Source organism: Acanthopagrus latus, chromosome 18, assembly GCF_904848185.1.
Source record: "Acanthopagrus latus isolate v.2019 chromosome 18, fAcaLat1.1, whole genome shotgun sequence".
Lineage (NCBI taxonomy): Eukaryota > Metazoa > Chordata > Actinopteri > Spariformes > Sparidae > Acanthopagrus > Acanthopagrus latus.
In genome coordinates this window covers 22,766,796-22,779,271 of record NC_051056.1, presented here as the reverse complement: position 1 = coordinate 22,779,271, position 12,476 = coordinate 22,766,796, and the positions used below count along the sequence as shown (strand labels likewise).

At 42.5% G+C, this 12,476-nt stretch overlaps 1 protein-coding gene across 4 annotated transcripts in view; it reads right to left on the bottom strand.

Annotated features, from left to right (window-relative positions):
• mid2 (midline 2) overlaps window positions 1-12,476 on the bottom strand; it is a 165,681-nt gene that overhangs the window by 27,060 nt on the left and 126,145 nt on the right. For all 4 annotated transcript variants that reach the window (XM_037076635.1, XM_037076636.1, XM_037076633.1 and 1 more), the window contains 4 exons: window positions 11,692-11,799; window positions 4,793-4,941; window positions 3,526-3,653; window positions 3,262-3,405 (listed from right to left, as the gene is read on the bottom strand). In XM_037076635.1, coding sequence (XP_036932530.1) covers window positions 3,262-3,405; window positions 3,526-3,653; window positions 4,793-4,941; window positions 11,692-11,799 — 529 coding nt within the window. The remainder of the gene's footprint in view (window positions 1-3,261; window positions 3,406-3,525; window positions 3,654-4,792; window positions 4,942-11,691; window positions 11,800-12,476) is intronic.

Sequence of the window (12,476 nt, the reverse complement as noted above, 5' to 3'; positions counted from 1 at the left end):
GGCGAAGAGGCACAGGTGTGTGTGCGTGTGTGTGCGTATGTGCACGCGCCTGTGTGTGCACGATCATGTACATTAATCACATCCTCCTCATATCGTCGGCAAGTGGTGATTTCTTTACCTCTATGTAAACATTATCCACTCTGATGTCCACCTGTTCTCTCCTCCTCCTCCTCCTCCTCCTCCTCCTCCACAGTGCTCCCTCGTTCCCTTCATTTATATAGTCACAGACAATCAGCCGCCATGCTGATTAGCTCATGGCGGCCAGATGTTTGGCGGATGTGTAAACACTGTCCAGGTACGTCGGGACGCTGAATGAGACGGAACATTGCGCGAATACCACCTGTGACTACTGAGGCCACTGAAATGTACAGTTACGTAACTTCACACGTGCAACTGTTGAATGAGGTCTTTCAATTCAGTCTATATCTATATACTGCATTCTAACATGTGAACAGACTTAATTGTATACAGTTGTAAGCACTCTGTATAGATGTTGTTTGAAGTTATATGCACTCATGAACACAACAATAATCATAATACACTGTAAAGGGCAAGTTGCAAAACTTCATGTTCTCTGGTCGCTCACAGTTTGAGCAAGAACCACAGTGTTTGAACATCCTCATAGCTGTAATACATTATAATCATAGAGCGACAATAAGTATTGTTATGTGATTATAAGTCACACGAAGAGGCCATTGGGTGTTTTCAAGTAAGTAAGGTGTTATAGTCTGATGTGATGCGTCACAAGCTGGTTGTGAGTCGCTGCGAGTGGTCGTCGATTGCTTGAAGTGAAGCGAAAATAACAGTTAGGTCGATGAAAGAGCAGCACACAAAACCTGAAAACGTCAAACGTATGTCTTTTTCTATAACATACTGTACAATAAGCATATTACTCCTTTAGTATAATCCAATGTACTGATGTTATTAATGCTTTAAGGCGTCTGTGTCACACTGAATATTCATTAGGGCTTTTAATTATGATTAAACAGCATTATAGCTGCATTAAAGAGCATCAAATATGTTCACAAGGCCTTGTGATGCATTTTAGACGAGGCCTCATAGAAAATCTGACCCACAATCTCAAATATTATGCAGAATATTTCCCTTTAGAATGTGCGAGTGTCCTCTAAATGTGGTTACGATTACGGGAAAACAAATGCGGCTCATTCAAGTGTGCAAAACTAGATACACTGCAATGGCAAAACCCTCCGGCGGGTGGTGGGTTTGACTTTAAGCAACGACTTCAGGATAAATCCTGAAGCCTCCTGTTCTGGAGTTACGAGCCAAAACATTAAAAGCAGCACTGACGGCCAAATGACGGTGATATCTGATCCAATCTGGCTGAAAGAGCGAATCAGATGCTCATAAATTTTGCACTGGATAAAAAAATAATAACTTTTACCAAAAATGATATAGTCTTGGTCTCTATGGGAGATTTGTAAAGAGGCCAGCCTGTGATTTTGTATTCTCCTCTTCTTGTTCCTGCATCTTTCACACTAAATAGTGAATCTTCTCAACGCACTCCCTCATGATATGTACTGTACTGTCCTATTTTTATAACAAGTAGTCCTGATAACTCAGCTCTCTTTCTCTAAAAATACAAGCAGGGAGGACAACAAAAAACTAAAGCTGGACAAAAAAAAAAAAAATCTAGGTTATGCAACACGGTGCGATTAAATATTGAACATATGAAAATAAGACTTAGCAATACTAAAAGTGTTGCGGTGCTCCAGTTTATTTCCTCTTTGTTACTGCAGAGAGGTCAGTGCTTGCAGTGTGTTCCTTTGTTATTTCTTTTGGGCTGGTGCATGAGTGCGTGTTTGTGCAGATATGTATCTTTACAGTGGCCGGGGAATTCTTATTATGGTAAATGCTACTAATAAAACTGCCCTCTACAGCTTGCCATCGTGCTCGTGTTTATAAATGGTATCCGTGTGCATCTGTGAGTCAAAAGAAGCTGGTTGTGCCCACACATCACAAATACAGGACGCTGGTCAATGCTTCAGCGTTAAGCAACAGCGGTAAGGAAGAGTCATTAAGTACGAAACCTGACTCAGCAATGTTGTTTATGCAACAATACCTTACTGAAGTCAGCTGACAGCAGCCACCGCGAGCTAGTGATCATACCAGACAGCCCGTATAATAGGACGACTACGTACGCAGCTTATTACGACCCATATTTATGTTTCTTGTTAGGCGGTGACCTTTCCCTGGCTGTAGTTCTTATTACGGCTGCAAAAGAAGAAGCGAGAAGAAGTGGCATGAAGAGGGAAAAGTGTGTATTGGGTGGAGGTCAGGGATGGATGACCCGGTTAAACTAGCACAGACGTTTTACTCAGGAGTCCACTGTTCCAACTGTAAACCCAGAACTCAACAGTGAGAATTATAAACTAACAAAAAGTAGTTAAGTTACATCACATACATGACCTAAGGAAAGTTGTTTGCATAACCTATGTACGCTTTTAACCAGTTAGTTTTGTTGCCTAAACCGAACCAAAGTGCTACCATAAGGTCTGGTATGCCTGTCACTTGTATGCTGCAGTGGTCGTGTTGTTTTGGGAATGACAATATCAATGTTTCAACCCATTCAGTCATTTCGATACGAGGATGTTTTGTGTCTAACCACGTCAAACTATAGCAGCAAAATCCCTGAGTATCCTTTAATGGAGAAAGAGGGAGTTTTATTGCTTACGGTCTGAGGTCTCTCTTAAAAAGCTCTTTAAATATGACAACGTTTGAAATAAACACTCAAGGTGATTAAAATGACACCAGAGAGGTCCATTGATCTCTCATCTTTGAAGTTACCATGCAGGTAGTTTTCCTCTCTTGACAACGGCATGAGCTCTCACATTAGCGGCCTTGAAGAGTGCCGTTTGAATCTTAATAACATCTGTGTTACTCAGCTGGGATTCTTTCTGAAAGCTCTAAATAGCCAGTTTGATTAGACACATCATGTGAGGAATTCCTTCCTTTGTGCTCCATTAAAACACATCAAATACATCCCATCTTATTTGCCAAATTCAAATCTGAGGGCATTTAAACGCAGGTCAGCAAAGTATAGTAGTATAAAGTAAGTATAATATGCTACTTCTCGGCTAAAGCTCATTTTAAATAAGCCTGGATTGCCTCTGGCTGTTGCCAACTGTGGAAACATGAACTTCCTTCAAGGCACAAGTAACATTAGTGAGCTTCAGCACTGATCCCATTTATTTTTGTATTACCATACCTGTGTATATGAATGTGTGTGTGTGTGTGACTCACTGATGAAATTCGTCTGGCCAGTGTAGATGGTGTACTGCAGCTCGTAGGAGGTGACACTGAACTCGTCCTCTGACGTCCAGTGGACAGTGATGGTGTCATGGGAGGCGGTGCACAGCTCGTCTCTTATGGATGGCGGGTTTGGAGCTACGTGTGGAGGAAAAAAAAAAAACATGATCCATCGCAGACAAAAGTTATAAATCGAGGTTATTATAAAGTAAAAAACATTGGTGCAAAGGAGAAGGAATGACAAATCTACACTCTTACCTGTTAGGTAATCTAGTCCTTCCAGGATCTTCTTCTCTCGGGAAAAGTCCAGGGCAAAGTTGTCGAACGCCTCATTGAGATTGACGTCAGGGATGAGTACCTGGGAAGAGGCCGTCGCCATGGCAACCCTTTTGGAGCAAGCAGTCGGGACGTGGAGGAGCGAGAAGAAAAGGAAATGTCAGGGGAACGGCAAAAAAGGTGAGGGAGCAGAGGAGGGCCGAGACGTCACGCAAGGTGAAGGCAGGAGACGACGACAGGTGAAGAAGAGGTCAACAGAATGTGAGGAGAGGTGGTAGACAGTCGCAGTTTGTGTGAATGAAAAAGAAAACAGAGAGAGAGAGAAAGAAAATATAAAGCAACAGAATCTAACATAAAAATATAACACAATATAGCCTCTAATAGTGTCTGCAACCTGCCCCGTCACTGACGCTGACACAAACAGACACACTGACTCCACAGTCTGAACACTTCGGTGGAAACTTGTGCCCACTTCTGCTTGGAGCATCAGTGAGCTGTCAGTGGCAGGAGCCAGGCTAAACTACCACAGCGCTGGCAGGGTTACAGAGCTGAGCACAGACCCGGCACTAGACTTTTGTTCCTCGGCAAAGGGAAACAGTCGCTCAATAAAGCAGCCGGGCCAAGCGCTGGAAAACGGCAGCTTAAAAGGTGCTACCCCGAGGTGCATATTTCGCGCTGACCTTTGTGTACAAGAGAAAAAAGGTGGGAGGAGGGGGCTCGGAGATATTACAGGAGCAGGCAGGTGAAAAGAGAAACTGCATAGCTGGTGCTTCCAATGATAGATGGTTTTCAACAGAGGCCTGAAATTGATCGCAGGAGCTGCAGAGGTTTGATATAATGCTAATTTCACCAGCAGAGTCACTCTAAGATGGAACTTTGTAGCCAAAAAATAAAAAATAAAAAAATAAAAGGAAACTTACTGCAGAGCAGGGATTTTAGGATTTATCTAAACACGCTTATATTATTGCATGAAGTTTAATGCGACTGTTTATACAAGCACGAAAGACAGATAAGAGTTTTTGTTTTGTGTTAAGCCAAAAATATCAGCCCCCCCTCCAATAACATAGTGCACCTTTTTAAAGTCACCTTTTAATTTTTATGGGCCTGGTCCTTGGTGTGCACATGTACTGTCTCCTATCAGTTATGTGCAGCATTAAAACGGCAGTATTATTTCCGTATAAACACATTTTTATTTCCTCCTTCGCTGCATATGGCGATGTGTGTGTCTCCATGCGATGCCATCACCCACCTTTCTGCTACATTTCGGGCGGTCTGGAGGAAGCGAGCGTGGTCGTTCTCCTTCAGGCTCTGCTCGGCTTGTGTGATGAGGGCGCTGGAGCGCTCCAAACACTGGCGACAGTTTGCAATCTGCTGAGCCAACTTGCGCAGCTTCATCACCTGGAAGACACACAAATACAGAGCATGTTGTTTTGTAGCGACACGCTGATTTGTATTCATTCGCCCGTTCTGAGCCTTGAAGGAACACTGTTCTGTTGGCTAGACTCGTCAAATTTTTGTCTTAGTAATGAGAAAACAAACGAGAATACAAACTGCACATTTCCCGATCTGGTCCAATCCAACCACCGTTTTTTTTTTCTTTTCTTTTCTTCTCATATGCATGAATTCTCAGCCACACACTGTGTTCCACCACTTCCAAAACTCAGACGCAAGTAGTTCTCTGGTGTTATTGATCTTTTATGCTCATCTCCTGTGGCTGAAAATAGCTTTGCTCATGGCAAACTCACACTCCCTCCACTGCGCAAATTTGGTGGAAAGAAAGTGCCTCAGAGCTCAATACGCCTCAAAAAATGCATCTGAAATACGGCTGAATGCTTTCACTGTGAGGTCTCCATCAGCTACGGCTACTGTTCCATAAATGTGTTCAACACTTGCAGGAAATGTAATTAAGCTTTTGCTGCCAAATTGCTGTAAAACAGCCAGCACTGGTCGGGCTCCCTGAGAGGATTCCTGCTAGGTGGAACCAACAAGTTGCCACATGGCCGACTATTGATAAAGCTGAAGTTTAATAACTGAGAGGAGCAACAACACTATAACAAACACAAACCCCCAGCGGGAAACTTGGACAGATATTGAATGCCTTGGACGCTGATCAGATATTATTTTTGTCAGAGGAATCTTTGAATTTCGTGTAATTAATTGAACTTGTTCGAACAGTGTGGAGGGCATTAACACATTTTATTAGTAGAACTGCTGGAAGGAATCTGCATTAGTATCTCATTCTATATCGAGTTCAGACAAAAAAAAATGAAACCCTTGTTCCGATAAATACTGGCTTTTCAATCTCAGTCCTGGTAACGGGGTCGGAGTGGAGGCGGACACATCGGCTCCACTCCATCAGACTGACCTTATGGACATGTTGCGTAACAGAAGGGCAGAGGTCAACAGAATAATGCACCGTTATCCGATTTAATTACAGTCAGGGCAAGGAGCTCGGCGTGCTCCTCTGTCATACATGAGTACGTGTCTGTGTTTGTCTACTGAGAGAAAGGCTCGACCACATCGCTGCAGCCTGGTGAACACATCCCATATCCTATACTCACCAGCCTAACAAGTTTATAGTTTTCTTTGCCTTCTACTGATTTCCCCCGATTTATGACACGTATCCTCCCTTTTAAGTTATCAGTACCTGTTTCTGGCACTGTACACTGATCTACTGTTGCTCCTCCTCCTCACTGATTGAAGGACACACAGAGAAATGGAGTGGAGATCGAATATTTAAAGAAATTTCAGACGCCCTGGAGAGAAGAATTCAGGTTTCTTTCTCTTAAAGGAAAGGGGCTTTAAAATCCGCCACTGTGATTCTATTGTCGACCACAGGAGTCACACCGTGTCAGGAGACTGACGAACACAGTTGCAGTAGTGTGCAAAAAAAAGTGAAATAAAACTGAAAATAAAATGATTTACATGAGTTAATGCTCGAGGGTGAACTACTCTGCAATGTTTTCTGAGAATTAAAGGTCAAATAAAAATGATTTTACAAGAAATGGTGTAACAGTTTACTTATTATTTCGTCAGGCTATTTTCAATCTTTAAATGTCACCAGAAAACCCAGCAAGAAAAGAGCGGGCCATAAAAGAACATAAATAAATAAATTGGTTTGTTTGAATCCGAAAGAATCTTTGTGTGCAAACCAAGAGGCAGGTCAGTCGGCCAGATCAGAGGTCAAACTCTTTCATACACAAACACACACAGACAACTTCTGCAATCGAGTTTGTTTTGACTGTAATTTGTGAGTAGGCGTGCTGTAATACAATTTCCTACTGACCATAAGGAGGCCATTCTGTGCTAATTCCAAATTAAAGTAATCCATTTATCTTCATTACGGCTCGCATCCTGATCCCTCAGATGAACTTAGTTTTGATGAAATCCTCCGCAGGAAGTTACGCGGGCTGCTTGAGAGGCAGCGGCGAGACTGTCAGCGAAAGGTGAGCCGTGGAATAAAAAACAACAACCGGTTTAGTAACTTTTTAAAATAGCAAACGGCGACGTAAAGCCGCTTCCTCGCCTAAAAACGGCACACTTCCAGCTGAGGCGAACGACCCGAGCCTCAAAACACTACATAAAACAGAAACATTTCAAATGACGAGTGCCCCTTACAGGATTAGTCATCTATATTTCCAGCAACATATTTTTTAGCTTGCAGGGCTTGCATTATGCAGATACGAATTAAGAAACCGGGTGGCAACCGGTTAAGAGCTCGTCATCAAAAGCTCTCAAAGAATCAGAGCAGTATCTCGCTCTCTCCGCCGCCGAGCCACTCCTGCTTTAGAAAAACGCCTCTAAGCTGGCGACTTAATTGTGTTTTCAGTTGACGTATTAGCCGCTCCGCCACCACAGTCCACTGTAATCTGCTGTCACTATAAATGACATTTGAGCAGGTTGTTGACCGCGCGGAGAGGACAAGCGAGACGGGTTTAATGGATGGGTTATTATTTGGCAACATATGCCGCAAACAACAATTTTAGAGATGATTACTCCTTCTCCTCTCGCAGGATATAATGGACAATATGGCAGAGTCAGTGTGTGCGGGCATGTGAGCGTCTCACCGCGTGTGAAAGAACTGCCTCTTCTAAAGCTGAAATATATTATAGTCTGTTTAATCCTAGCTTAAAAATAGTAATTCTAGCCTGTCAGCTGTGGTGTGTTTCTCAGTGCTGTTTGAGGTCACGAAGCTGAGGCCAGATTAATCACTTTAAATATTAGATTTTAAGGTTGTTAATTAAAACCTCTGTATAAGACCGAATGCTCCTAATGAATGATGAATTTACAGAATGATATTTCTGAATGGCTGCGAGGATATATATATATTTTTTTCATAAATGTAATTGTCAGTTAAGTTGCCCTGTGCTCAATGAATATATTTTGTGCTATCATCCGTGTAAGTGCACAATAAAAGCCTCTTAGTCGCCCTCGCTTAACACTCCCGCAACGTGCACTCTCAAGTTTCGCAGCTAGACCTCAAACAGTGCCGCAGAGTGTGACAAGTCTGACTCACCCTTCTCTCATAATCCTGGGAGAGCACTGGAAGTGTCAGGAAATGTAGCCATGTGCAGTTTTGGTTACCCCTATGAAATGCAGTTTGGTAATTAGTCTGTCATATCTTAGCCTGAAAACTAGTTATCACCGTAAGTAGCTAACTTCTGTCAGATAATCAGATAATCAGTAGCTAATTAAGGTAGCTGGTTAGCTTTTTTTTTTTTCTTCGATTTAGCCTCAAGAACATGCTCAAACATTTTGGAAACATGCTTGTTCGCTTTCTTGACTGACAGGAAAAGATTGGTAACAGTTTAAAACATGGGAGTCTCGCTGATAAACCGCCAGGCATCGTTTGTATAAAAATGCCACCTGTGGATGGCCAAGAAATATGAACATACCACCACGTTAAACAGCAAATTGTCATTTTCAGTCAGTTTCCAGACTTCATGCTAAGATAGGCTAACCAGCAACCAGCTGCTGACACCAGCTACACGGATATGATAGTGGTATCATCATCATCATATAACTTATTTAAAGCCGCTCTATGTAGGTTTGTGATAGAAATTTTAGTTAGAAGAGAAGAGATTTTGATTTTTTAATGCTTAAACAACGAACGCAAACTCTCTTTTTTTCATGACTGAATAAACAACTTGCAAAGGGGGATCAATAAAGGAACATCTTATCTTGTCTCAACAAACTGACCTTAAAGGAGGACACATTTTCACACTGTTTTACTTTGAAACTAGGAAGGTGGCAGGGTCCGCCAAATATAAACAAACAGTGTTCTAGGGATCTTATTTTCCCCCAAGAACAGCTTAATTTTTCAGTTTGAATTTCTGACACAGTGCCCCTTTAACTCTCAGCAAGAGAGCAAACACACATCTTTCAAAAATGTCAAACAATAGCTTTAAATAATTTGGGGAATTATTGTTCAAAAGAAACTGTGAGCAAAACTTAGAGTGAACAGCATGCTTGTGTTTCAAAGTTATATGCTTTATATATCCAACCATCTAGGGCTACCTGGACCTACTTCTGCTATTTCTTCTGAGAGACAGCAGCCATTATTCCCATAGCCATTTAAAAAAACCAAAAACCTGCTAACAGCTTGTTTTATGCATACCTAACATGTTGTTGCTGGCGAAAACCAGCCACGGACTTGTAAACTGAAGGTAAGCATGACATATTGGCTGTTTATTTAAAAATCAAGTGACTCCAACAGATTAGAGCTGTTAATCCTTAATGCTCCAAAAAGAGTTGAGAGTTAAGAGGGGGAGAGAGAGAAGACAAGCAGCCATACGATAAAGAACACCCTCTTGCACACACCAGAGCGTGTGGGAATAGTGTGTGTGTTTGTTTGGGCAGGGAGAGATTAGCCATGACTGCAGAGTCTCCTCAGAGAGAGACAGAGCTCATTAAGAGGAGGTGAGAGAGAGAGAGAGAGAGAGACAGAGAGAGAGAGACAGAGAGAGAGAGAGAGAGAGAGAGACAGAGAGAGAGGGAGAGAGAGAGGGAGAGAGAGAGAGAGGGAGAGAGAGAGAGAGGGAGAGAGAGAGAGAGAGAGAGAGAGATTGGGAGCACCTTGCGCAGCTCTGCTTCACCACGATCACGCCTGCATAATCCTGTTATTCTGTTGCAGAGTCACCTCTGAGCATGTTTCCTCTCCTACACTGTCCTTAACTGGAAAAACCACAGCATGAACTGTTTGTAGAATCATTCCTTGAGTGACCTCCGTTTACCTGACCCTTCACGGTCCCCCCACTCCATCCATTTTAACACATCTATGATTATATGAATTACCCAAGGTGCATTTCATTAATCTTTCTTGACTCATAAACAGCCTCATTTGTTAACACGTCACCTGCAGGCTGACATCAGTCAATCGCTCCTCCGGTCTTTTGTGTGTTCCTCCTCCGGTATCCTCCGTCTGCTGCATTTTTACTCCTCCAGCCTCAGCTAGACAGACTTTTTTTTACAGACCCAGACTCTCAGGAGAACATGCCGTGCTCTTTGTCTGCAGTCACTGCTGACACACTCTTGCGCGCACACACACACACACACATGCGCACACACACGCCTACTTCAGACCTTGTGTTTAGTGTTTTGGAAATCTTTCATCTCTTGACAAAGCTCTTTTGCCGCCTCGGAGGATTTTCCACAAGTACTTAAAATTTCACGACTGGTAGTGTGAGATTCGGAGTTTTGCCTCCTTCTCAAAACCCTCGCATCTCACAGGGAGACATACACATGGGCACGTGTCCACACACACACACACACACACACCCTTGCATTTTTCTTTGTGAAGACCTCACAAGTAAAAATGTCCTCTCAAGAAAGGTGGGATTTGCTTGGTCCACACAAGCATAGCAATACAAACACACACACACACACACACACGCCTGTACAGTAGAAACACAGTTAGAAAAGAGTCTCTGCTGCCCATCACAGATTCTTTCCACACACATTCAGGTCGGCTGCCTGCATGTGGGAGACCGTTTCTGCTCTCTCTCTTTCCTCACTTGACATCTTCCATTTCCATGTCATGTGTGTTTTAGTAAACAAGCGGGCGACTACAGATGCAGCCTCGCATAAAGCAACACTGGCGACTTTACTCTGTCCATGGCATAGCTGCTCTCGTGTTCATCCTCCTGCCTGAACTGCTGTTTCTCTGGACGGTGACCAAGAGCTGAGATTTCTTTGACATGTCTTTGGCCTGTTGGATTCTGTAAATGGCGCTGAGGCACAACTGAACTGATGCGTCGAGAAATAAACAATGCAAGGTCAATCCCATGAACTCCACATCTGTCTGTTATAAGCCTAAAACCTTTAATCAATCAATACTTTTAATATGGACACTGAATCAGATGTGTAATGTACAATTTTTCAGGTGATTTTACTTCACCTTCATTGTTGTGTTGTTGTTTGGTTTTTGCAACAAAAGCTGGCAAACCCACTGAACACGACCAGCCCACCACCAAACCACAGGCTAGACAACTAGACAGACCCCTGTCCTCACCTAGCTAGTAAACAACTCACAAGCTTAAGGTAAATAGTACCCAAAGTCTTATATTCCCAAGTTCTCATGTCCATAACGCGTCTGGATCCGCAGTGTAATATTCTGTTGACACCCATTAACCCTAAAGGAAGCAGTAGGCAGAGACCTGTGTTGACTCCATGACCCAAATCCTTTTAATCAGTGCCCTCAAATATAAACCTCTCTTACTGAGAGACATTTGGCCCTTACTGGGGAACAGAAATCCCTTTGACAAAAGTCCATATCATATCAAGTCAATACAGAGCTGGGGAACATCTTTTCAGGTTTCCCATTATGAGCTATAAAGAAATAAAGGTCTCGGGAACAAATGATCTCTTGTCATCTTCCCATTATTTGTCACAGAAATCTTGACCCCTGTAGAGTTCTCTGTAGTTGGTGGAGACAAAACCAGAGCTGAAAGGTCAGTAAATGAACTGATCTTCATTCACTGGGTGACAACATTGCTCTTCGTGCCCTTTAAAGAGTTAAAATCAGTCAATGCAAGACAAACTTGCTGAAACTATTCATCTTCTTCGCCACAACTGAATGTTAGTGTTCTGATATTCAAACGTGTCTTGAACTAGATCAGGAACGGATAAATTATAAAGGGTAGTCTTTACCTTGGACTCTTTGATCTTCACAGCGATGACCTGTTTTCTCTGGCGGATGATCTCCACCAGCTCATCACACTCCTCCACCAGTTTGGCTTCATGCATGGCTGTGTTCACCTGGAAAAAACAGAAGCAGGTACGTGTGAACATTACTGTTCTGGGGCAGGCCAAAATAAACATGCTCATACAGATTTAATAAGCGTTTGCTTGTAGGGAGCTCTCTAAAAAGTATGGACTGACAGCCCTGATGAATCCCATCATCACTCACTCACTGAGCATGTCAATTTGTTATTTTCCATTCCATTACGCATTCTGCACACAAGGAAACCGACATAAATGCGCGCTTGGATTAAAGTTAACTCGTGGCGAACTGTGATAAGTGATCATGAGCTCTTTAATTATGTCACTGGAAAGAAAAGATTGATCTACTGGGAAATAAAATGCAGATTAGATACAGTGATAGAGCCACAGTCGCCCATTTACTGCAGATATTTGGTGATAAGAAATAGCAAAAAAAAAAGTCGTTGGACTTTCATTATTCTTACAGAGGATGTTCTGTTTCTTGCTGGAGGAAAAAGTCTGTCGCAGCTCATAAAAATGGGTACATTGCCGCTGGATTTACACCACCTCTTATTCTTGTGTCTAACAGTAATATCTTCTCGTACAGAAAAAAAGCTATAATATGCTGAGAAAAGTTACACCTTTTTTCCTCAAACATGCTTATTTCACTCATTATGAACAGGAAATGGGTTGAGGGTTGTTGAAAATCTCCAGCACTTAATTAAAAAAAAGCT